The 25,895-nt window shown below is 38.0% G+C and overlaps 1 protein-coding gene across 1 annotated transcript; it reads right to left on the bottom strand.

The window, feature by feature from the left end:
* Positions 1–25,895, bottom strand: TNFRSF11B (TNF receptor superfamily member 11b). The gene is made up of 5 exons (XM_037502384.1): positions 25,669–25,895; positions 8,001–8,370; positions 4,206–4,397; positions 2,397–2,621; positions 1–668 (listed from the first exon to the last, which is right to left on the bottom strand). The coding sequence occupies exons 1-5, from the start codon at positions 25,696–25,698 to the stop codon at positions 280–282; spliced, it is 1,206 nt and encodes a 401-aa protein (XP_037358281.1). The 5' UTR covers positions 25,699–25,895; the 3' UTR covers positions 1–279.

The following is a 25,895-nucleotide window of genomic DNA, read 5'->3' as shown; positions in this document are numbered from 1 at the left end:
TTTCCAGTTGAATTACTGCAAGCAGTAATAAAGGAAAATGTAGTCAGTAGATACTGGACCAGATCTGTCAGTTGGATAAACTGTTTGGGATTTATTGAACTTTGGGGGAAATATTAGTTCTTTCTCCACACCGTAACTTTTTGTTTCATGCCCTGTGGCCAAATCTAGACCTTGGTGATGAGAAAGAAATCATTGTACCCCCTCAAGTGCCTGAGAAATGGTTTACTCATCCATCGGCTCTGACCCATTGTGTGGAAACAGCCTAACGACCACTTCCAGTTATAAGCAGCTTATTTTGACTGATTGAACCTGGTTTCCTATCATTTCTAAAAATAGCTTCTGGTACAGTCTGTACATAGTGAAACTATGAAGGAACCTGATGGTCTTCTTTAGACCCTGAGTGACAGTTTTGGGGAAATGATATGTTTTCAAGTGCTTGAGCGCGTGCATTAAGCCCTTCAGAGTGTCTTGATCGCCATTTTTTATTCTCCACAGGCTAAGCAGCTTCAGAATCTGCTCATTTGGTTTGCATGTCTTCGTGGTTTTCTCAATGTCTTCTGCTGGGACTCTCTTCCCAGGCAAATTTCCCATCAAGCTGTGAAGCTGCTCAAAGGTGAGGTTCATGTGTCCGATGTGCCGCTGCACGCTGTTTTCACAGAGGTCGATATCTGCATAAAGCCAAACCCCAGATGGTCAAGTGATGTATATAATTCTTGGTCTACCCTGAAGCAGACAGATCTCCCAGAGTTTTGTAATTTTATTTTAAAGATAACCTCTCTTTTTTTTTTTTGAGAGACATGAGTGATGCTACTTATTTCTGAGAACTGCTATTGATAAAGTTTTGTATTACAATAGGATGACATGCTTTAAATTCTAAGCCTCTAAGTATTGTTGAAAAACTCTAATTTTGAAAATTAAATAAAAACCTAAAGGCACATCACTCCCAGCTATCTAAGAAAATTTGGGAAAATTATCACCATAACATTTTTTAAAAAGGATTCAATTTATAATTGAATTTTGTAATTTTGGCTTTTTCTAGTTGATATCCAACATATACACTATTTGAAAAGAGTTAGTTGTTTCCCCCTGGTCTTTAATAAATAGCACCAAAGGATGAACATCATGAGAGAAAAGATCTGGAAACTCAGTAACCTAAAGCACAGGAGCAAGAGGATATCCATGGCCTAAAGACTATTGCAGTAATGAAATAGGACACAAACATAAGAGGGAGTAGCCAGCATTTCTGTTAATGACATCAGTCATTTAGTATCTGCAAGCCTGAAGGCAAGTCAGTTCATCTTTCTAGGTTGAAATGTGCTCATTTATAAAATAGGGAGTTGTTCCCTTCTGATTCTTTACTTCTTTCTTTTTTGCTTCAGGGCTAATTATGCTTTCAAAGAATACATTTTGTTGGCCAAAAGCAGAAGAAAATTTTACTCTTTTCACAAGGAAGCATTCAACTGCCAAATATGTTATTCTCTTAAAATCTCTTGCCTTGGTTTTAGATGTTTGGGGCTTTTAGGGTAAGGCAGGACTCCCCAGTCATTTAACTACAAGTGAAGAGCAGAAAGAATGTGCATTGACAATGTACGCATTAGACCAGCGTCCCTCCTCTCCTGACATGTCCTCTCCTTGCTAATTGAAGTCAGAATTCTTTCCAGTTGATATCTTAAAGCCTACATTTTTAAGATTACAGTTTTGGTTTACACTGAAAAAAACTTGCTTTCAGTTTTTTGATTCTCCAAAACACACACGCACACACACAAGTTTCTTAAAGGAGATTCTTTATAAAACTCTAAAATACAAGAGTACTTTATTTTAACCAGCCCTTCCTTCCGAGAGACTCAAACACTTTACAGACCATATCTCATTAATCCTCACAACATATGCTATTAAAATGGTAATTTTAAAATAGGCCATGCTGTAAGGATTATTAAGAGGGTATCTGTAAGGCACTTTGAGTCTCTCTGGAGAGAAGCATCAAATAAACACAACATAGCTTCTGAGTGGAAATGCAAGGTCAGATCCAAAGTGGTTCAAAAATGTGTAGGTAGCTAGTGCACTTCCACATTGTGCTAATAATACTCCTGAGGGATCTAAAGGCAGTTTTCCCAATGTCTAGTCCTATATTTAAATGCATTCATATTTTAGAGTGTTCAACAAGCCTTAGAAAGGAATTGGGTGAAGGGAACTGGGAGATGAGAATTAAAGCCTTACATGGTGGCCAATGGAACAGCATCTACACTACTTCTTGGTGAAAACTTTTTCAGTCTAACAATAATTCCTTAAAGGGAAACATCAGCCACACAGTCACACGGGTACATAATCTGATTCCTGTTTTACTAGAAATGGAGATCTTTGATTTCTGATTAACTTCTTTATTTCAGTTGCCATACCTTGGATGATCTTCTTGACCATATCTTGGTCTTTGTTTTGATGTTTCCATAACTTCAGCAGCTGGAAAGTTTGTTCTTGTGAGCTGTGTTGCCGTTTTATTCTCTCGACACTCTCTGCATTTACTTTGGTGCCAGGCAGATTGTCTACCAGGATGCTGAGCCAGTTAGGGGTAAACTTGGTAGGAACTGCAAACCTAAAGAATGCCTCTTCACATAAGGTGACATCTAGAGAGAGATGAAAAACCAAGAAGAGGTATTTAACAATTGGATGTTTGGAAGTCTATTGAACAAAAGACAGAATTAAAAAACCAACATACCAATCAATCTTGAATTTTCCAAGACAGACTATGATAAAATGCAAAATGAAATAACAATCACCTTTTTATTAGCTGGTCTTAGTGGCAAATTGCCAACCCAACTGAGCTTACATCTTTAAGGGCATTTTGGGAAGGGGAGAGAGTTTAATAAAGATAAGAATATAATATTGTTAGAAATAAATTACTAAAACAATTCTATAATTTGATATAAATATTAACATTCTATTAAAAGTTACATAGTGTCTACACAGTCATTTAGTGGCCATCGGTGTCAAAACAAACATAATCACTGTCTTTAAAGGAGCTTGAAAAGTAAGTGGAATAATATATTACTTTCTGCATATATACAAACATAGTTTCCCTTTGGGAGAAAACTTGGATATAGATGTATAAGTAGAAAAACACTCAAACACAAACGGCATTTTATAGATAAGAGTACTAAGGTGTGAATGTCTAGGGAGGGTCAGCTTATCAGAGATTAAGAGTTGACTTTGGGTTTATCAGAACTGGATTTGAATCCTGGCTCTGCCATTCACCAGTGACATTGAACGTGAGCAACCTGTTAAGCCTGTTATAACAACATACCTTATACCTATGAAGAGTTGCTTGGATGATAAAAATAAAATAAAAAATGAACTAAAATAAGAGAATATTAAAGTTAGAAGTGATTCCTCTTAGGACTCCTCAGTCCATTATTTAGATAAGAAATCACCTTAACTTGTCTAAGATTCTAATTACACAGTGTAAAAAATGATGGAACTGTGTTGGAATCTTAATCTCTCTACCCACATATCTATGCTTCCATGTCTAAAAATGATGCTTAGGAAGAGTCAAGTTGGTTCATCGTATTTGCTAAGAAGTAAATCTTCCTTGGTGTGATGAGCCCTTGGTGGAAGGGCTGAGATTATTCTAGAGATAGTATGGAAAGGGTGAAGACACCAACCTGATTCATGTCATAAACAACATGGGATCTATTCAGACGTGAGTTTGGAACTAGTAACCCTTTCAAATAAAGAGTTTAAGTCAATGGGAGAAAAATGGAATTTTCATGCAGTTGAGACAGTAATATTATAGGTAACAAAAGCCAATTTTATATTTCTAATTTGGCAGCGATATATATCACTTAGCTTCTTAGATGACAACTTATACTTTGGATAATAACACAGATATATTTAAAAGTGACACAAATGCATAACAAAAAATTCTGTGATTTGAACTCTGTTAATTTGACCTCAGATATAATCTCTCCACCATCCCTTTTCCCATGGATAAGTGTGAGTAGGAGAATGTTAAGGTTTAGAGCTTGTTGTGTGAGAAGATGGGAACTTTGGGGAAGATTTGGGGTAACTGTGCTAGCAATGATTCACAGATAATGGCCTTAAGCTGGTTAAAATTTGAGAAAGAGAAAAATGTGTGTTTCACTAAGATGGCCAGGGTGCCATATGTCCAACTCAGAGGTTGTACAAAGGCTGATATTTTAAAATATAATTACCTATTCCACATTTTTGAGTCATTTCACTATTTCCAGAACATCGATTGTCATGCGTAGTATTTCCTTTCTGGGTTAAAAGGAGACCAAATGCACTGCAATTTGTGTGTTTTCTGCAGGGTGCCTTAGACGATGTTTCATTCGAGAAGAACCCATCTGGACATCTTTTGCAAACTGTATTTCGCTCCGGGGTTCCTATAGAAAACACCAAGCCATTTAGCACCTTCTCAAATACTTTCACAACAGATACCCTCTTAACACATATTTCGAAAGACTTTTCACTTTGTTTTTACTGCTACTAATATGTTGCATAAAACTCAAACATTTTCATTTTTCACTTCATTAGACAGAGAGAACAAAACTTCTACTGTTATCGCCTTAGGCTGTCTCTCCTCCTTGTAAAAGGAACACAAGTTAGTTTTTTGCTTTACCCACACAACACCCAGGAAATGGGAGATGAAATGAAAGAAAAGCCAGGGTATTCATTTATCAGCCTGTGTGGTCATGTCTGTGAGGGTTTCTTCCCAACCATAGTCTTCACACAATTATTCCTGGAAATTATGAAGAGAGATGCTTTGTAACTGCTGGAAGATCATTCTTTGAAATCAGTACCCATTGCTGCCTTGTTAACTTCCAATCAGTTCCTACTAAAGTTCTTTCTTTCCGGAATCCTAATTGTAAAGCAACTCATAAGTATGCTAACCTTGAGAAGTAAAAATTTACAACATTATAATAAAACTTTTGAAAGTGGCAATAAAGTCGGTTGCTGACTTAAAAGCGTAAGCCTGCAGTTAAGCTATAGAGTAAATGGAAGATTATATACCGTTTGCTTAAATTGTTGAGCTTTAAAAGAGCACAGTTGTTAAAATTTCAGGGAAGGGTAACTACAAGGGCATTTTATTTCATGGTGGAAACGATAATTGATGTATTTGGAAAAATCAATGGTAGGAAAACTTGAACCACTCCACAAATACCTTCAAATCCTTGACTCTGTTCTGCATGGAGTGAAGGTATCTTGCTGTGTATTTGCATATGAAAATACCTCCATCTAGTGTAAGCTAGTTGAACAGACTTAGTCTTCAATATTCAAATATAGCTTTTACAGGCCAATTCTGCCTTATGCAAGCTAACAGATCTAAAAAGGGATATTGAAAGCTATATAAGTTAATAAGCTGCATTTATTAAAAATATCAACCTCCCACTTCATTGTATATTTTACTAAAACCAGAAAAAAAAAATAGCCTTATGAGTTGGCTCTAATTTCATAGTTCCCTGCATCTTTCATGTCTAAAGGGCTTGATCATGCATTGACCAGTAAAAATGACAAAAGATTGGCCAGAGAGAGAGAGAGAGAGAGAGAGAGAGAGAGAGGACACCACAGACATGAACCTTCACATATTTAGTGCCCTTTCTGCCAGGGCCTGACATCAGCTTAGGAATTACCTTACAAAGAAGCCTATTTTTCTAAGCACTTTCTTACACTATCCCCGCCCCTTAAGCAGGATTGGACTCCATAGCAAATACTACAGTATCATAAAAAAGCATTTGGACAGGTGTTCCGTGATATTCTTTCACTGCTAGTATTTTAGGAATAAGTAGACTTGGACAGCTGCATCCAAGTCTCTCTTTGCCAGCTGTCACAAGTTCTGAAAAGCCAACCACATAAAGAAGAATCTTGTCATTGTTCAGATGAAATTGATGACTTGGTTCTACTCAGGCATTCGAATGAGAAAGTCACAAGTATGAGAAGACATTCTTTCAGGTAATTTAGACTTTAAGATTCTTTAACAAAAGGAATCCAAGAATGGTAGAAGTAAGTTTCTTCATCTTTGGATGGCTTTCTATAATGACCTTTTTGAATAGAGCTTCCCTCTTTTATAACGGATAGAACATTTTATAAAAGGAAAATTATCCATCTCAGTAAATGATTTTACCTTATTAATATCCATGGGAACATAAAAAGTGTAAGCCTGCAGGCAAAATAGGAACTCTAATAATGAGAGGAATTCTTTACATCTGAGAATATTGCCAGGTTCGCCATAGATAATTACATAGAAATTACAGGACTAGCAGAAAGAAAAGCAAAGTATGAAGAAGAGATGATCTGACTTCAAAACAAGAAGGAATGGTTGTTAGCTATTTTTTAGAATAACAGTCCATAGTCCTGCCATCTCTTTGGCCTGGAAACCTCTTATTTTCCATGAGGAACTACCTTGTGGGTTTTTAGGGAGGGAATGGTAAATAAGTCCACAGTGATGGCACAAAATAAAATGTGTGTCTTTGTCCTGTCTTCTGACTGCCTGCTTACTTCATTCTACAAACAGATTTTCATGCACATGTGAGAAAAATCCTTGCTATTTTTATTATTTTCAAAATATTCTAGTTTCCCAGCTGTGGAGTCCCTGCTTACTTAATTCTTCTACATATGCAACCTACCGAATTGAATTAAATGGATTTGTTTTTGTTGGATGAGCTTTTTTCCCTCTGCAACTTGGCTTAGCTTTTGAGTCCCAAAGTATCATCCAATAAAAACTAGGAAGTGTCACCAATTTCTCAAATAGTCATGTGAGAGGCATTTTGCACCTTCTGTGATTAATTTTATAAGATTCACAGCTTTAGGAAAGTTACTAGTTTCAATTTTTGAATAAGTTTGCTCTTAAACTAAAAGTATGTGTCATCTTATAGTTTAGATGCTATAGATCTTCTAATAATTCAGATGTATACTACAATTTCTGAAAATTAGAATAGTTATAAATAATTAGCATCCTCTCAACCAGTGGGTGTCAACCACCCTTGTCGATAAGGGTGATTTTGTCAACCAGGAGACAAGAGACAATGTCTGGAGTTATTTTTAGTTGTCACATCTAGGAAAGAAATGTTATTGCATCTGGTGGCTAGATTCCACAATGCACAGGACAGCTGCCCACAAAAAGAATTATCCAGCTCAAAATATCAGTGGTGCCGAGGTTGAGAAACTCTGCTTCATATTGAGAAATCAGGATCTATACTGATTACTACTTCCTCCAGAAAAGTAAATGAATACTCTTCATTTTCCCAAGCCATGGAAGGACACAGACTACACTGAAACTTGGTAAATAAGGAAAAAATGTGAGTTGTAGCTGTAGATTCAGTGCCCTCTGGCCTTAACCTGTCTGCTCAAAAAGCAAAAAGAGAAAGTACTTTGTTTGCAGACAGGTACTTACGCTTGGCTTGACAATCTGTTTTGTCTAAGATAAAGAATAAGCTTATTGAAGAGATACTGCTACAGTCTTTATCCTCCCAGACACTCAATTCCCATGCTTAAGGAAGAACTAGCTTCATTTTTAATAGTGCAATGCATTTCCCCTAACCATTCTCATTTTTTACAAAATTAATTATAACTGCTCATTGTTAGCACTCTAGAGCCTCATTAATATCAGTATAATTACTCTCTTGGTATCAATTAACATTTCTGATGTTTGTCAAAAAGCACTGCAGTTTGAAGCTGTCCATGCTGAAGTGAAGCACAGAGGTATAGATCAACTATAAACAGTGCAATTCGGAATGTGTGCCTCGAAAAAAGAGCAATTCATCATGCATCTCATTAGAGAGCTATTTGCTGCATTTGAAATTTGTCACTAAATTGCCCTGTAGTGGCAAAGTATTCCTCTAAGAAATGGTCCTCTGCCAGCAATCCACATAGTGCATACCTAGCAGCTTTCATTACCATTGCAGTTTGCTCTCCTAAAATGTCATCAGGACACAAGTTAAACTTGCCCTCCTCCCCGACTTTGCCACCTGGGGGAGGTGGATGAGTACCTGTGTGCAGCACTCCAAACCCTGGTGGGCAGCTCCTGTGCTTCAGGCAGAACTCCAACTCCAGGTAGCGGCCTTCCTCACACTCGCACACGCGGTTGTGGGTGCCATTGCACTCCTGCTTGACATGCTGCAGCTCCTTGCACACCGGGCTGCAGTACAGACACTCGTCGCTGGTGTGCCAGCTGTCTGTGTAGTAGTGGTCAGGGCAGGGCGCACACACCGTCTTCTGCCTGTAGGTGCAGTGCTGTTTCAGGTAGGTGCCAGGAGGACATTGGTCGCACATCAGCTGACGAGAGGTTTCTGGGTCATAACGCAGGTACTTGGGAGGAAAGGTTTCCTGGGTGGTCCATTTAATGGAGACGTCCAGGAGCTAGCAGGAGAAATGAAAATAGTGTCATCTTAGCATGGACACAGAGAGCAGCTTCTGTACAAAGACTGTGTTAGATTCAAGAAATTGTTCTTTAAATCTCATGACCTTCCTACCTATTGACCTTCACCACCAAGGAAGTCCAGAAGCCAAGTTTTGCCACTGGTAGTTTTCTCTCAGTGACTAAGTCTCTGAACATCTAGACCAGAATCACATATATACTCCTCAAAACAAATATATATTCCTGGATTCATTCTCCCAGGCCTTCTGATTCTTCAGGTGTGGAGTTGGGGTAAAGGATTAAAAAAAGAAGAAAAAGTTTGCAGTGTTTCTGATGTGTGATGTCCCTACTCGACAATTATTCTTTCATTTACTCACAGGGCAATATGGTTACTGAGCCCTTAATATATGGCAAACTGTTTTCTAGGCCCCTGAAATTCAACAGTGAATAAATAATAGGCAAGAAACCCTGCTCTTGTGGAGTTTATAATCCAATTGAGGGGAGAGGTAAAAAATAACAAATTACAAATAAATTATATATTAGATGGTAAATATTAAAAAAAAACACCAAAAAGCCAATGAGAGATTTCAAACATGGAAGGAAGATAGAGGGATAACAGTCTTTAATGCCAGATGATCTCGGTCTTAGTTTTTCCATTCTAAGATGTCACGATTCCAGAGTGAAGAATGGGCGATGTGTGAAGGTTGTATGATGACCTCAACAGTCACTCCAATCAGTCACTCGTGTGCAACAGCTAGACATTGAATTCCCACCAGGGATATTCTGAAGGAGTAAGACAAGATCCCTGTCCCCATGGAACGTAATTCATTGAAGGATCCCTAGAACTTTAAGACTGCTATTTCCTCCGAACATTATATGCCTGGATTTTGACTCCATTGATGGGTAAATGCTGTCTAGGAAATTAAATATACTCTTCATGTTAATTGGGCAGAACTTCAGGGAGCAGGCAGGATTTCAGATGTTTCCATACACAAAGGCAAGAAGAAGTCTATGCAGCTGGAGGAAGAGGCTCTCATGGGCAAAGGTGCTGCTCAGGACGGTGACTCCCTGGCTGTCCTGTCTTGTGTTGCAGATCTCAGAAGGACTGGAAGGAGTCATCGAAGTACTGATGGTGGGAAACACGCTCAGAAGAGAGTGGTTTTTGTATGTAGGGAATAGTTTGTTTGGTTTTCACTGTTTGTCTTTGGTACAGGGATCAACACTGACTATTTTCAGGCTTTGGGTAGGCACCAGGCCAAACAATAATTTTTCCAAACTCTCTTCCTTGCAGATCCAAGAAATCTCACAGAAAATCTTTGGCCTGGGAATATCATGCCAAGCTTGGGAAGTCACACCCCCTTTTGAATTTTGGCTTTTTTCATAGGCATTTGGACATTTTAATCTAAGCAACTTCTTACCTCTTAATGGCATATGTTAAGCTTCAGGACTGAGAGACCCAATATGAGCTGATAAACCAGAAGCAAAGGACAAACCATCTCAGTCAGGGTCATGGACTTTTCAACTGAGAACAATTTCTAAAGTTCTGGGATGTAAAGCACTTCCAACGAGCAAAAAGAGAATACAGTGCAAAATCGGGGCTCCTTCTATGGTCTTTCAGGACAACTTCTTGATGAAACCAGAGATGGGTAAAGGCTCTGGTGTGCTCTGGGTCTTTCAGAGATAGATGGAACCTCCTTATTCATTCAACACATTGACCAAGCACCCACTGTGAACCACCCATGTGGAAGAATTTAATATATGGTGCACAAAACAAAGGTAGTCCTGATCTTCAGGAGCTCTCAGCCTAGCCTAGAGGCTGACAGCAAGTGAAGGGAATAAATAAATACTCACAAATGTGATCAATGTTACAAAGGAGGCAAAACAAGAAGAAACAATTGATTTTGCTGCCAGTGGGTAATTTAAATATATTAGGCTATGTCCTTCAGCACCCCTCAGCCAAACTTGGCTTAAGTGTTTCTAAAATCTTCAAGACTAAGGCTAGATGTTTTCCTGATGCAACTTGCAAAGAGACATGAAAGCAGTGAGAAATGCTTTTTTCCCTTACTGTTCACTTTCAGTTTCCTGAAAAGTCACTTTTGAGGGTTCTTTGGCTTTCAAGAGGCCTGGATCAGAGGTCCCCAGGGATGCCTTTATCTTGCAAGATAGTGCCGAGAAAGTTAGGAGTCTGGAGACTTCCCCAAACTCACATCCACCAGTCCCCCTTCAACTTCAACAGAGTTTGGTGATGCCCATGTATTCACCAGTGCTGACTTTTCTCTTCCTGACCACATGGTGGGGGAAGGGATGGGAAAACCCCACAGCTGGTGCTTGTGTTCCTCACTAGAAGGAGTTAAACAAACACAAGATCTGACTAAGAATGCTGATGCGATTTCTATTTTTCTAGGCAACTGGACATGACATTACTGGTTTCCTGAAACTATGCTTTGAAAATTGGTTGCATTTCTTCAAACTACAGGGACATTGAAGTGAAAAGAGTCTGCAGAGAAAAAAACTAAACCAGGCCACCTTAAGAATTAGAGAGCAATTATACTAGTGATGGTAATGTCTCCAAGGGCACTGCAGGGAAGTAGTGTATATATTTTTAAAAAATCAGAAAGCCTTGAGAAATTGAGGGTTGTTTTCAGCAAGTTCCATTGAGCCTCTGTGTTTCCCTTGAAAATTTTCCACTTTGGTAAAAGGACAGAACTCTGTGTGGCCAAAACTGGATGTTTAGGTCTCATTTTCTGGTTAGCCCCAGTTCCCACACAGAAATTCTGGAACCAGTTACTGGACAGAGGATAGGACCTATCAATACAGCCTTTCTTCTCGGTCCTCTTTTACTTTCTTTTGCATTTCCTGGAAAAGCATGGAAAAGATGCCACAGGACAGATCATCTTCATGCTAGCGCTATCTCCTTTGCCAGCTGATAGTATTTAAATCTAATAAAGGTTTAAAGATAAATTGCTGTGTAAATTTCAGTTGCCATACAACTGTTTCACATATCTGCAAAAGCTAGGATGCGGACATAGGTGTGTCTGTAGGAGCATAAAGTGCTGTAGAGCAGTGACAACTTTGGGTTTGTGTGTGTGTGTTTTATGCTTGACCTTTAAAGAAACTGGAGTATTCTCTCCATTTACTTTCTTTCTTCCTCCTCCCATTCTCTCTGGTGCAGACTACTTGAGCTTGAAGGGGGAATTTGAAGTCCTCAGATCTAGGGTCTCCCACCAGTCCAGCTTCCTTCTTCTTCAAGCTCCTAGGCCTTTTTTCTTGAAAGGGTTGAGGTTATACCTCTAATAGCTCTGTCCCTCTCCTTACCTTCCATTTTGTTTGACAGTGTTAAAGAATTTTCTATTTCAGACCCAACCTTCTTTCCTCACCTAATAAAAGTTAGCAGATGATGGTAAGAGGTGAAGATAGTGGGTGTACTGAATTCATTTTTCTTCAAAGACTTTTCTGGATCTACCATTGTAATACACTGTGGTTTGAAGAGTTTAATTAGCCAGTGAACTTGGAAACAAATGTCTGGCTCTAATCCATTTTTACTTCGTTTTATTATTTTATTTGTGAAAGCCTTTTCAACAGCAGGACTCTCCCCAGCAATCTCCACTTTTCAGATCCACCCATGCTTCCATTCCCTCTGTAAAATCCACTGATACCTCAACAACCTGAGTTCTCAGCTATGCCTTTTCCTCTAGCACGTTTCTTCCCATATGCTGTTTTCAGTGGAGCCGTGTGCTTAACAAAAAAGTCAGCTGTATGTTTGCTGCTGAATCTGTTTATGCTTATGGTGTACACCATGTTTATATATTTATATATATGTATAGACGTATGTATATGCTATAATTGTAACCATAATTAGGTAATTCAATTACATATAATGTAACCAATAAACCTGGGTGTGAAAAACAGAAATATTGCTATGAAAAGTAAAGCAAATAGTTTGGGATGAAGCTGATAAAGATGAGCCAAAAAATCAAAACAAAAGACCCATTATAGATTTTGGAGTAGCTAAGATAATTGAGGAAATATCTAGAAAAGTTACATAATCCATTTGTCTGAATGATGTCTTTAAATTGCAAACTGAAATGGATGGGCAATGTATTATGGATAAGAGTTTTGTAAGCAAAACAGCATGGGACTCCAGTTGGTAAACACTAATTCCAAGAATAGCCTTAGTCAGATCTCAAAATACAGGTGAATGAACATTTATTTAAATGTCTAAAGCCAAAATAAAATACTTAAGATATCTGTGTAAGCATTTTATCATTAAATGCTCTACCTTGTTTTTTCATGAATCATCCAATTCTTGGTTCCAAAAATATATATATATATATATATATACACACACACACTTTCTAATGAGAATTCCACAAATTTGGGGACTGTAAAGTAAATTTTTTTTGTAGGCAGCAAAATATGGCAAAACAAAGACAGAATTGTGTTGTGTATTTCACTCTAACATTCATGCATTAAACCTCTAATCTGTGCCAAGCAATGGACAAGAAAATAACCTTTATGTTTGTTTGAACCAACACTAGGATATTTTATCTTCATTATTAATATCCATAAACTGTAAAAATTAGTCACAGAATGAGTTATTAACCATCCCGGGCCACAGTAATTAGTGTAGGTAGAATTCAAACTCAGAGCATGTACCACAGAAAACTATTTTCCTTTAAGTCCTTTAACACTTACCAGATGTTCTCACTTATGGGATAGCCTTCATGCATAGTCCAAATACCAGCCTCAAAGTGCTGGTTTTTCACTGAGGCTCAGGAACTTAAGTTAGGAGATCAGAGCAGTCAGAGCAACCAAAACCTCCCCAAGTCCAGATGATGTTGACTTTCGTATTTCTGTGCTAAGACTAGTTCTTGTCCGACACTACTGAGATAGAAATTACTCAGATAAGTGGTTTGACCAGAGCATTTACTGGTTTATGCTTCTTCCTAAAGGACAAAAGAATATATTTCCTCCAGCAAGTTTATTTTTGCATTATGCAATGCAGCCAATCCCCTTCTACTGGGCTTGCTCTCTGGTATGTAGGACCATGAGTGACCCAGTGGGTTTCCGTTTATGGAAAATTCATTAAAAAGAGCCCACGCACAGCTTGAAATAACTACTTGGTTTGGGAGTTCCTTTTGTGATCCCTCGTGTCATGATCTTTGCCGCAGAGAACTATTTGAGGACTATCCAGAGTTAGCTAAACTTCTGGTCAGTTTGGAAACCATGCCATTTTACAGTTCATCTTAGCCAAGAAAGGAAACATTCAGGATATATATCATAGTGAATTTCCTAAAGATCTCTTAGAGTGTAAACTAGAAAGCTTATTAAAAATAACCTATTTTCCTATGAAGATTAGTTTATTGATTTTCTGTAATCTTAGAAATGTAGCTCATTCCCTTTTTTCTTCCAGTCCGTAAATAATATTTATTCATTTAGTTAGCAATCATGTATTGAAACAATTACCATGCTTTGGAAATGCTGCTAAGTGATGGAGTTGAGTGAGTTAATGTTACCACTTCATAGGAATATTCATCTGAAAGCCCAGTCTGATGTAAAATAGTCTTAAAACACCACAAAAAAATCGGAGCAGAGAAGAAAGGGGAACAAGAGAAACAAGAGAAGTCATAAGTGATGGGAGGCTGAAGTTTGGCACTGGTTATGGAGCAGAGACAGGGACGAATATGGGGTACTGCAGGGGGGAAAAGAAAGAGCAGTTAGAGAACATGCCCATGAATTCTAACCCTTAGCTATGTGGTGTAGCCACTAATTACTGATAGCAAGAGGAAGAGACAGTCATGGAGAAAAACTATGGGTTAGTTTGGAACATCTTCCATCTATGAGACTCAAGTGATGATGTGTAGTAGACAACTGGAGAATGTATTGGGAATTCATGGCATTCAGGGTTATGAGCATATAAATGACTCTAGAAGCTGAGAGTTTGGATGCGATTACCCAAAGATATTATGTACAAGCAAAAAATGTAAATTAAAATGCTAACCTTTCAGACTTATAATCATTTGCATGTAGGATGAAAAAAGAGAAGGTTGAAAAAAAGTAGAGATAGCGCAGTTTCAAAAAGATTGCTAAATGAATAATACGTTTTAAAAGTGTATAGCTTGGCAATTAGATCAATGTGAATTAACAAGAGCATTTTCAGCTGGAAATCTACTTTATAATGTGCATACAGGGGTTCAAATGCAGGTTGACCACCAGCTTAGTAACTCTGGACTACCATTTTACCTTGAAAATGAAGAATAAACATCATTTTAGCTATCTCTGAATTTGAATCCCCCTTAAATTGTTACATTTCAAATGAACATAGGGACATAAGTAAACTTGGTAAAGAATAAGTCCAGACAAGTAAGAGGCATTATTTTATATGTTCATTACACAGAGGGAAATAAGAGACATTTTGAATCAGATTCTTTTCTGGAGACAATTTGAAGTTTCCTTTTCCATGGGAAGTAAGACACCTAAGATGTGCCATAAGTTAATTACCTACCCTCTTTTTAATTGTCTCCAGAAAATACTGTCTCTGACTTGTTTTTAAAATCAGTTTTGCTATTTTGCAATCTAGTATCATTTTCTTGGTCTTGGTCAAATGTTTCAAAATAGTTCCATGGGTTTGCTTAAAGGACCCAGAGAGAAAAATACTTGTTGCCACATTCCATAAATGCTTAAGAAGTGTCTTACAAAGATGTTTTACATAGCAAGTAGTCAGTTGATCTAATTTAATTTTATTCAATTCAAGAGATATCATGAAGACCTACTAAGCATAATTAGGTTTACTGATGTTTACAAATATCCACCATGTAAAGGATAAATTTGCAAGGACAAACTCAAAATCTACAAAATGATAGTGATGACAGAATTTGCCTAAAGGGAGACTTTTTAAAGCATCTTTCATCTCGCATGGCATTTTGCATGTACAGTTCCATTTGCAGTTAGTTTCCATTTTAAAGGTGAATATAAGAAAAAATCCAGTTGTTCAGTTGAGAGGTTTATCACTTGCTGCCAGTTCCCCACCCCAGGATCTACCACTGCTTAATAATTTTCATAAAAGCCAGTTGTTTGGCTGAGGAATATGTCTCTAGGTAAGGAAGTAAGAGCAAATGAATTAAATCTGTTCATCTATATAGAACTGATAAGCTGCCAACAGCTTTTGCTAGGCCAATAGGGAAAAGGAAACACAAGCAATTATGATTTATTAAGTGAATCACTGGGCCAAACTTGACACTATTTTACTTCCCATGGGGTGAAAGAACTCTCTCCAGATAAATTTAACTTAAATGTGATTTTTTGGGTTCCCTCCAGAAGCTTCCTTTACTTGGTTGAAAGCCTTAAAATTAATTAGCTGTACCTTGCTTATGTTTGCAATCAACCAGAATTATCAAGACAGATTTGTTTATGATACTATCAGGGCTTCAGAGGAGTTTTATAGACAATTAGCATTGGGTAGATTGACAAATAAAAGGAAAAAAAAAATCTCTGAGAAAGAAGAATTTGCAATGTAGGTAAACACTTAAAACTTTTCTGAGGAAGCACCTCTCTGGTGGCGCAAGGGGTTAAGCCAACCGATGAAGCTGTCCGCAGCCTCTGCAGCACGAGTTCGATCCCCAGCCAGGGAGCTGACCCACATGGCGCAACAGACCTCTCCTGACTTGCCTGCTGCTCCCCTCAGCTGTCTATTTCAGCAGAGCTGCCTGTTTTGTTCCCCACTTTGTCTCTGGTGAATCCTCTCACCCCCCCCCCCACACCTCTGGCCTGTACCTCAGCTCTTGTATGCATAAATAAATAAATCTTTTAAAATAAAATCTTTTCTAAGGAAGATAATGTAGTATTTCAAATATTTGGTCTCTCAGACCTTATTATTTCTTCCCTTAGGCTTTTGTTAATCATCAGATTTGATATATAATGTCAGTTCTGAAAACTTCAACTCAACAGCAGTGCTGGTTGCAACTTCCCTTACAATCAGTCTGGCCCATTGGACAAGCAGGAAGGAAGGGTGACTAGTTTGAAGTTTTCCAGCTATGATACTTGGAAGTTTGGGCTCAGAAATGGCAATACATTTTAGTGTGCTGATAGTTCTGAAGGTCAATTTTTAAATTCCCTTTCACGTCTACAGTGCTTTGAGGATTATAACATAACTCACATCATCTTATGGAATCTCTTCTGGTTGTTAATGACCTAGACTGAAGTCCAACCAATATATGGGTCTGGGCAATTGGTGAGAGAAAGTCTGAAAAGCCACAGTGGTTATAAAATGGAACAGAAACTAGAAATAGAAATCAAGTAAAACATTATCCTAGTTAAACTTGTAGGCATTTACTGGGTGCCTACAGCATGTGGCTATCACACCGGAAGCCTCGGTGGCATGCTGAATACTTGATCTTTTATAATGTTGTTATATAGTAGGTGCGTTACTAAGCCCTTCTTTCACATGGTCTTATCATTCATCCCATCCAACCACCTCTGATGAGACAGGATTATCTCCATTTTATAGATGAAGAAACTGAGACAGAAGGTGAGTGACTTGTCAGTGGTCACAGGATGACTACACATTCCAGCTGGTATTCAAAGCTAGTTCTGCCTAAATACAAACCTTCAATAACAAACTCTTCTGTCTGGAGACTAGCAGTTTTATAAGAGGAGACAGGCATATAAACAATCAACTAGAGCACAATATAAATTCCGTGAGATCAGTCTTTTGTCCATACACCCATCTATCTGTCTGTCTATCCATCCAACCATCCTGATAAATAATTTCTTCTTCCTTTCCTGTCCTGAAATACAGTGGTTTCCAAGTCTCTCTGGAAAGTGTTCCTGTAAGACTCGGTTCACTTTATAGTAACCAGTAACTTCTCCCTTAAGCATGCTCTTGGATTGGCTCTCCTTTTCCTGCCTTTCTTCTTTTTCATTCATTCCTGCTTCCCTAGCATTGCATTTTTAAATAAGGTATGAAAATACATGTGTCTGCCTCATGCTCTGTTTCCTAAGGAATCTGGACTTAGACTTCATGTCTGATAAGAAGGCTTGAACATTTCATTTCAAAAGAAAAAAATAACATGGTAACCCCTCCACCCCCAGCTGAAGAAGGAGCTGAAAAAGTAATAATAACAACATTGTGCTCACTTCACCCAAGGATTTGAGCCTCCTCAGCCCCATCCTGGGCCTCTTAACCCCAGAAGAGAAGAGAAACCGCAAAGGCTTTACTCTGACTTATGGATGTTTTTCACTCAGCTCATTTACTCAGTGTAAGCGCCAATAGCACAGAAAAGACTTCTCAGCCACGTAACCTTAGGAAAAATGACTTAATTTCTCCGAACGTCAGGTTCTTCATTTGTAAAATAGATACTAACCTCTGCATCATAGAATTTTTGAGAAAATTAAATGAACTATTCTGTATGGCTTTCATATATGACAAGTATGCAAAAAATGATGGCTGTTTTATGATTTTTCTCCTTTTGGCTTAGCTTACATGGACAGAAGCTATCCTAATGAGAGACAAAGATGCAAGAACTTCTGCAAAGGAAGAGCAAGTGGGAAGCAATGAAGAGAAAAGATATGGTACCTGATTGCTTACTCTCCCATAATAAGGTATCTGATTTCTCAACTATTGTTAAATCTGTTGATTTTCCCATTTTGCAGCCCAAATAAACTTTTATGCAATTTCATTTCCCTAAATGTTGAATTTTCAGTCGCAGGAGAAAGAAGAATTCCTCCCTCGGGAATTCTTCAACAATGCTTTGAGGAAGAAGTCTAAATTGATAATCCAATGTCATAAATTTAAGATGTTTGTGATTTTCTTAATGTTCTTTGTAGCGATTGCCCCTCAAAGATCACAGATTTGATCACTGGTGTTTGGCTACTGTATCAGTAAGAACTGGCTGGGTTTTATGCTGCCCTAAAAGACAACTTCAAATTCCCAGGAGCTTAACAATAACAAAGGTTTATTTCTCACTCATGCTACATTCCGAGTAGGTCCACTGAAAGTCGTTACCATTATCCTCTGTCCAGGACCTAGCATGATATAGTAACTAATATCTGAACCATGGCTGGTTTGCCATAGAGGAGAACAGGGGAAAAAAATGTTGAAGGTCATATATTGGCAATTAATTGCCTTAATTTGGAAGAAACTCCTATCATTTTAACTCACAAGTCCTTGGCTAGATCTATTCATATGGTTTCCCCACCTCCCTTCCTCACCCCAAAGAGGCTAGAGGCACAATCTTAATGCTTCAGGAAGGAAGGAGAACTCAGAACAGTTTACAGACAGCATTAACAACTATTAATACATCATAGCTCAATAAACAGCATTCATCCTTTCTAGCCGACCTTTATTTTAGCATCATCCAGTTGAAGCTTTTTTCCATCTTGCTGGGTATTAAAAAAAGAGACAGGAAACAGAGTGTCTAGGAGCAGAGGTTTCTGTCTATCAGCTCTGTGTATCAAGTGCAGTATTTAATGGTTATGCCAACCTACCCATTATCGCGCTTATCCCACCTGAAGCTCTGACATTTATGCCAAAGAGAGGCATGCAGTTGTCAAGTACTTCCTCTTGAATACAAATTCAAAGAAAATTCTGCTCAATGAGTCTAAGGAAATTGCTAGGGATCATAATTATACCTCTTTAGTAAGTCCTGAGGGAGTGTTTTAGGGTTTCTAGCTAAATGGAGTATGAAAAATATGTACATTAACGACATGCATGCTAGCTAAAGACAAGGAAGACTTGTTTAAGGAGAAAATATTTTTTGGTTTGAAAGAACAATCTGTGAGACTAAAACTAATAAGTCTTACTACTGAAAAGTAGGAACATTTTTTAAAACCTCCATCTTCAATTTTGCACATAGGAAATCAAATGGGCAGAGAAAATGTGGACAATTGCAATTTTAAATTCTCTTAAGATAGTTTTTTCATGCAAAAAAAGAGAAAGAGAAACAATTAAGTCTGACTTTCATGTTTAGAATAACAAGTAGCATGCAATAAATAATTTTAATTCACTTTTTAATGACAGAAGGTTAAAACAGACCTTCTATGTATCACCCGGTTTAACAGCCTTATTTTAGACTGGATAAAGTAACACTGAGAGAAATGGAGTCACTAACTGGATCTTAGAGTCTAGGGAAGATCTAAAGACTTAGAGCTGTTTTCTCTCCATTTTTGTGGGGGTCTGATTGTTAGTTACTCTGCTCCACATTTGAATGCCCAAGTTATATTTTTCTCTTGATGATGTTGGTGCAAATGGATGGTGGTGTGGGAACATTTTATAGAATAGGATCCTAATATCCATGTTTTCTAAGAATAGAAGAAACAGCTTTCTTGCAGAAGAGATATAACATGGCAAAGAATTGAGGTTTGTGGATCAAAGATCAGAGAGGAAAATTGCATTTACCAAAAGCAGTCACAAGCTGTACATGAATTATTATCTTGTTCTAAGTCTAAATTCATCTTGACACCTATTTCCCAACTTTGTGCTTGATTTTTTAAGAGGCTGTTATAGAAACTGCTTTCAAGGGCCAGACTAAATGGAAATGCAAATCCTAAGACTATTCTTTTTGATTTTTATGGAAGATTTTTTGAGGAAATGAAACAATGTTTTCACAGTATTAGAACCATAATTTTTGAGAGATGAATTTTTTTAAATCACAGTAAGAAAGTAATAAATCAAGGCCATTAAGAATATATTATTTTTTTCAGAAGGCCAGCAGGAATGACATTTTATTTCCGAAAGCATCCTCTATCCATTTCTGGTCTGGCTGTTTCAGTTGCTTCTGAAAAATTGGGGTGAAAAAATTTACTCAAGCACCTGGGAAATTATATCACCCTGTAGCTGGGAGAAACCACATTAGTGTGTCTGAAGATGGTTCTGCCCTTCGACACATTAATTTTAAGAGTCCAGGTAAATGAGAGACGGAGGGGTACACATAGCTCCTTACCTAATGTTCTGTAACACTATTCTTATCCCATACAACTGTCTCAAAGAATTCTTTTTTTAGACATTCTAAGCTAGTTACCCCAAAATATTCTGTGGCAGTAAGTTCCAAAAACTAATTACATGTCACATAAAAATACTGTCCTTGTATCTATTTCAAGTTGGCCATACCTCACTCTTTTCTTCTTGCATAGATAGTTTACAGATGTTGCTAGGATTTCCAATTCACTAGTTCCTGCTATTGTGGGTTGCTAAATTTTATTTTGATTTTTGTTTTCTTTTCTAAACATGGCTGCTATTACTGTTTATATTTGCATTTTGTTTACCATATTATCAGTATCAGAAATAAGTTCTAAGGCTGCTTCTCTCTTTCAACTCCTGCCACATGAAATCATCCTTCCCTATGATTTCAAAACCCTGTCCCAGGATGATGACCCAGAATTTTTATCTCCAATGCAGGCTTATCCTATGTCCTGGACTTTCCTGACTTCAAACATACACTCGGCAACCTTTTTGGGCTATTTTACAAAAAAATTTGTCAGACAAAATGAAAACTTAATGCCCAAACTAATCCAATGGCAGTTAGGAAGTGGATCAGTTGAGCAGAGGTAGCGCTGCTGAGGGTCAAGATATGAATCTGGTTTACTTTCATTGCATGCGTAAGAATGGGTGTTTATGTAGGTGGTCATGAGCGTTCATGGTGGAAATGTACAAAATAATATTGAAAGCATCGGTCAGGTGGGAAGGATGCTGTATTTATATTCTAAAAGAAAGGGAAGTCCACATTGCAATGTTGTATCTTTAAGGGTAAGCTACATTCTGTCCAACTAGCCACAGAAACTCCTGGTAAATGAGTCCACATCCTAGCAAATCTCTTTATAGTTCCTTTGACCTGGCAAACACACACTGAGTTTCAAGCACTGGGAGTACCTGGGGGTTGAAAAAATGAATAAAATGAAAATCTATGCTTGCAAAGAGCTCATACTTTGTTTACCACTTGGATGGTACAATCTCCTAGAAGTTCTGGAAATTTATGGGGGGGTTTCTGTTGTCACAGTGACTGTGTGCTGTTAGATATCCTGAACAATTAAGAATAATCTCATGTCCCCCCCACACACATTTCAAATGTCCTATTTACAAAATGATCTACTAAATAAAATTGATCTAGTAAAAAAAAAAAAAAAACTTATCATTAACTGTGCCTAGCTCCTAACTCCATGTTATATATACACAAAGTTTCTGTGGAAAGACTTGTATACATACTGAATTTTCCAGAAATTTAATGACAGAAAAGTTGATACATGATCGTACTGTTTTATGCCTCTGAGTAACACACATGGCCCAGTCCCTGTTCTTCATGGCCAGTTCATGGCCATTCTGCAGAAAGATGTTACATATCAATACTGCATTATGTCTCTCATGAAGCTTATCTTCTTATAAAATACTTTCCTTTTATTTCTTCTTTATAGTATACTTATGCCAGTATATTGATTTCTAAAACTAATGTGTGTAGGTAAAATACATGTACTCTAATAGTCATTGCAGGAGAGTATGGGGTGTTTACAAAGAATTGTGCCTGGGAGAAGTCTGCAATGAATGAAGACTATAGTCTTATGGAATACAGCATATAAATAGGTTGATAATTTCAGCATCTCTGCTCTGTAGTAGCAACATCATGGCTGGCCAGGCATTCTTAGTTAAGGCCTTGAATAATACAAGTATAAATTTTTATAAGCTCACAGGTTGTGGAGGGGGCACAATGGACTATGGGTACCTTGGTGGTGGGTGGGGTATAGTAACATACATCTAAAGAGGTGGGATCCTATACCTCTAAGCCACAGTGCTGTTAACCACTGTCACTTCAATAATAATACTAATAATTTTTATAATATATAATTATAATGTTATATATCATATATAAATATAATATAATAATTATATGATAATTATCATAATAACCCAATGATCACTCTTTCTCTTCCATAAACTGTCATTTGGGGGAGGGCTGCAATGGAGAAATTCAGACTAAAGGGAATGCTTTTCGTTAATGAGCTACTAAAGAAAATAATACTCAGAAAGCTTTTAGGAAAGAGAAGGTGCAGGCAGAGGGATGAGGGTTGCTTAGAACACAGTCCAGGGGACATGTCTGTGGTCAAGAAAGTGAGCTTATCTGTGTGTATTTTGTAATCCTGTGATGACAGAGCCACAGGTCTTCTTCTATAAGTAAATGGATAAAACATCTGGTGCAAATGCTTTCTTCCCCAACCAAAGGAATTTCACAACCATGGTTTTAGCCTAAGAAGTAAAATTAAAGAGTCCATTGAAACTAGGAACTGTGCTGAAGGTTGCTAGGTGACAGAGGCCAGAAGGTTGCTAGGGAAAGAGATCAGGACTGTTTTGAACTGAGTAAATGCCAGATTCTCCTAGAAACTTTCCAGCGATCATTCTCTTAAAATAAACAACAAAACAAGCCAGACAAATACACATTCAACCACTGGGAGAGAAGAAGGAAACCAAAATAAACAACAACAATAACAAAAACTATCCGAAATAACATTATTGTAAGGGAGGACAGACAGATCAGGCAGTTGTCGGGAGAAAATGTATCTACTTCCTCTAGCTCTCTTTCCTCTAATCCTGACTCCAAGTCCTAGCACCAGAACATTCATTCTGAGTTTAGCTTTGAGAAGTACAATGGATGGTTGCAGCACTATATGATGGAAAGTTTCAGTCACCAGTTAAAATGGAGGTCTTGGTCAGGATGTTTCAGCTCAGGTAGCTCCTCCACAGCCGTGAAGGACACGACTTGCTAACGAACCACCTCTCTTCATAAAGCAGGCCTCCACTGCAGTACATGCATGAACTCTCCAGGAAAGTTTGGTCTTAATGACCTCTCCCCTTCTCTGCTTGCCTACCAGCACATTCTCTGCTCTCGAGAGAAGCAGCTAGACTTTTCCATTGCCACACAATTTTACTTTCCCCACCTTTTAGGTTTCAGACACCTTGATTTTATTTCCAACAATGAAACATTTTTCTTTCTCCTTCAAGGTACTAGTTAATAGCCATCTCTCCTCGGAGTACTGTCAGCCTGTCCTTCCTACAATGCACTTCTTCTAGATTACTGGCATATTATTCATGACAGGATGTGAGCAGCTGGAGTTAACATGGAGCATCTGGCATGTATGCGTATTTTATAGAAGAGAAAACTAAAACCTAAGAGAGATCTAAGTTTCCTTTAGTCATTTAGGAAATTGAAGTAGTAGTATTTGAATTTTGGTTCAAAGCAACCAAACTGTTAACCACTTCACTGCTGCTTGCCTTGAATGGTCCTGGAGGGCAGCATCTTTCATATAACCAAGTCATTCAATACTTGATCTTTTGTGACTCTCATACATACGGTTATTTGTTCAATATATGCCTTTCCCAGTAGGCTGTAAGGTCTGTGGGGACAGGGATAGTGTCCATCTTGTTTTCCACTCTGTCCCTACTGTCTAGTGGGATGCCAAGTACAAAGAAACTGCAGTGCTTCCACCTTCTAGAACTGTGCCTCTGCATTTACAAAAGGACAATGTTGGGTTCTTTGTGTAGAAGTACAAAGTGTCCATTTCCAATTATTTATAAAATGAAGTCAATCTCAGAAACCACTGAAAAGGGGAAATCTTTCCTATTTAAAGTGTTTCCTCATGTTCACGACATGTATAACATCTTCTCTTTGATAATGTGCCATCATCTATAATTAGTAGTATTTATACACATACCTAGTGCTTTATACAGAACACATTTCAAAACATTTGATTAATTTATTATTGGGTGCACATGTTATTTAATGGAAATTCAGAAATTCAAGTCACCAATAATGTATTTATTATAATTAAATCTCTCACTAAATACAAAGGATTGGGAAGACTGCATACCTCCATATTGGTGGCAAGATTATTATTATGCTAGTCAAAAACTAAAATGACTAAATCAAGTGTGGTATAGTTATGCTGTGAAATACTATACAACAATGAAAACTGATTAACTATTATGCATTCAACAGTGAAGATGATCTCACAACAGAACCTAAGTGAAAGGAACCAGAAGCAAAAAAAGTACATAAAGTCTACTTATAAAAAGTTCAAATATGTGCAAACTTCATTTATGGTGTTAGATGTCAGAATATTGATTACTCTGGCCAAGTAGTGAGGGAGCATAGGGAACTTCCCCGGTGCTGGAAATGGAGTATTTCTTGATCTGGGTGCTAACTCACTGATATTCTCTTTGAGAAACTTTCCAACCTAGTTTTACTTCAGTGATGTTGCTATTCGCTAAACTGATTCATGTTTGTTTATGCTGAGAACTAACTAGAAGGCTTCTTAGCCTTCCATTCACTATTTATGGGGCTGATTAGAAATTCAAATCTTTATTCCAACACGCTCAAAACATACACGTGGCTTAAATGTGGGTTCTCCTACCCTTCCATGAATGTCTGATTCATATACCAATGTAATCCACACTCCAGTGATATAAATCATTGGAGGAAATAAATAAATTTGAAATAAATCATTGGTCATAGAATAATCCACACATGAATCTTATTAACTTGATTGGTCAAAATCCAAATTAAAAAAAAAAAAAGAAGCTAAGCTAAGTCAAAAAGTTTCCTTTCTTTTCCAATTGGTATGTTAAAAATAACTTTTCACCCTATGTTGTTGGATATATATTAGAACATAACCAACATTAACCCACTAATATTTTCCACGGTATATTGAGGTTGTGGGCTAGAATAACCCATTTTAATAATAATAATTTATTAAACTGTTAAACTTCACAGATAGCAAGTGTATGTGTGTGAGATCCATTTTCTGGTGCTAATTATTCAAAACTTCCATAAAGATTCACGTAAGTGAGGAATGAACTTAATGATGTATCCTATCATACTTGCTGCATTCAAATTTTACCCTAATATAAGTTTCAAGAAGGTTGACATCTCCTGCCAATTTATTTTGATCCTAAGCGAGCACTTAATAGCCAGTAATAACGGCAACATACAAGTTAACTAAAAGTATGAACTAAATGAAGGGTTAAAACCCTTAGAATAACAACAGTGAAAAAATGGATAGAATCCAGTCACCCATAAGAGACCTGGCTGGAGCTGATTTCTGCTCTCCATAGACCTAGTTGAAACTTCCAGTGGAAAGGGACAGAGAAGTAGCTTGAAAGAGGCATCCTGTGCCAACCTGACCCCAAATCCCTCCTGGGAGATGGGAGCGAGATGACCTCTGTCCCCCTGAATCCGCGGGGAGGCCCGGGGCGCAGGGGCAGGCAGCCTCTCCATGCGCCCGGGGCGCCCGCGCTCGCGGCCCCGCGGCCTGGGACTTACCACCAGCGCGCAGCACAGCAGCTTGTTCATTGTGGTCCCCGGGAAACCTCAAGCGCTCGGAAGAGGCGGCGGCTGCTGGGCGAGCGCTGCGGGGCGACTCCGCAGCCCGTGCGCTCATCACGTTTTATATAGAGCCCGGGCGACAGGAAGTGTCGGCTTGGCTTTGATTTCTCCCTCTCTATCTGGACCAAACTTTGCACCTTTCTTTTTTAGGAACCCTGAGTGGG

This window comes from Talpa occidentalis, unplaced genomic scaffold (assembly GCF_014898055.3).
Source record: "Talpa occidentalis isolate TD23 unplaced genomic scaffold, MPIMG_talOcc4v2.1, whole genome shotgun sequence".
Classification (NCBI taxonomy): domain Eukaryota; kingdom Metazoa; phylum Chordata; class Mammalia; order Eulipotyphla; family Talpidae; genus Talpa; species Talpa occidentalis.
This window is presented reverse-complemented; position numbering and strand designations above follow the sequence as displayed.

Excerpts from the sequence above, each read along its gene's own strand:
- TNFRSF11B (XM_037502384.1), bottom strand. The coding sequence starts at position 25,698 with ATGAACAAGCTGCTGTGCTGCGCGCTGGTG. Across the intron at positions 8,371-25,668 it reads TGCTGTGCTGCGCGCTGGTG|CTCCTGGACGTCTCCATTAA; the intron begins GTAAGTCCCAGG and ends TTCTCCTGCTAG. Across the intron at positions 669-2,396 it reads GGTCAAGAAGATCATCCAAG|ATATCGACCTCTGTGAAAAC; the intron begins GTATGGCAACTG and ends GGCTTTATGCAG.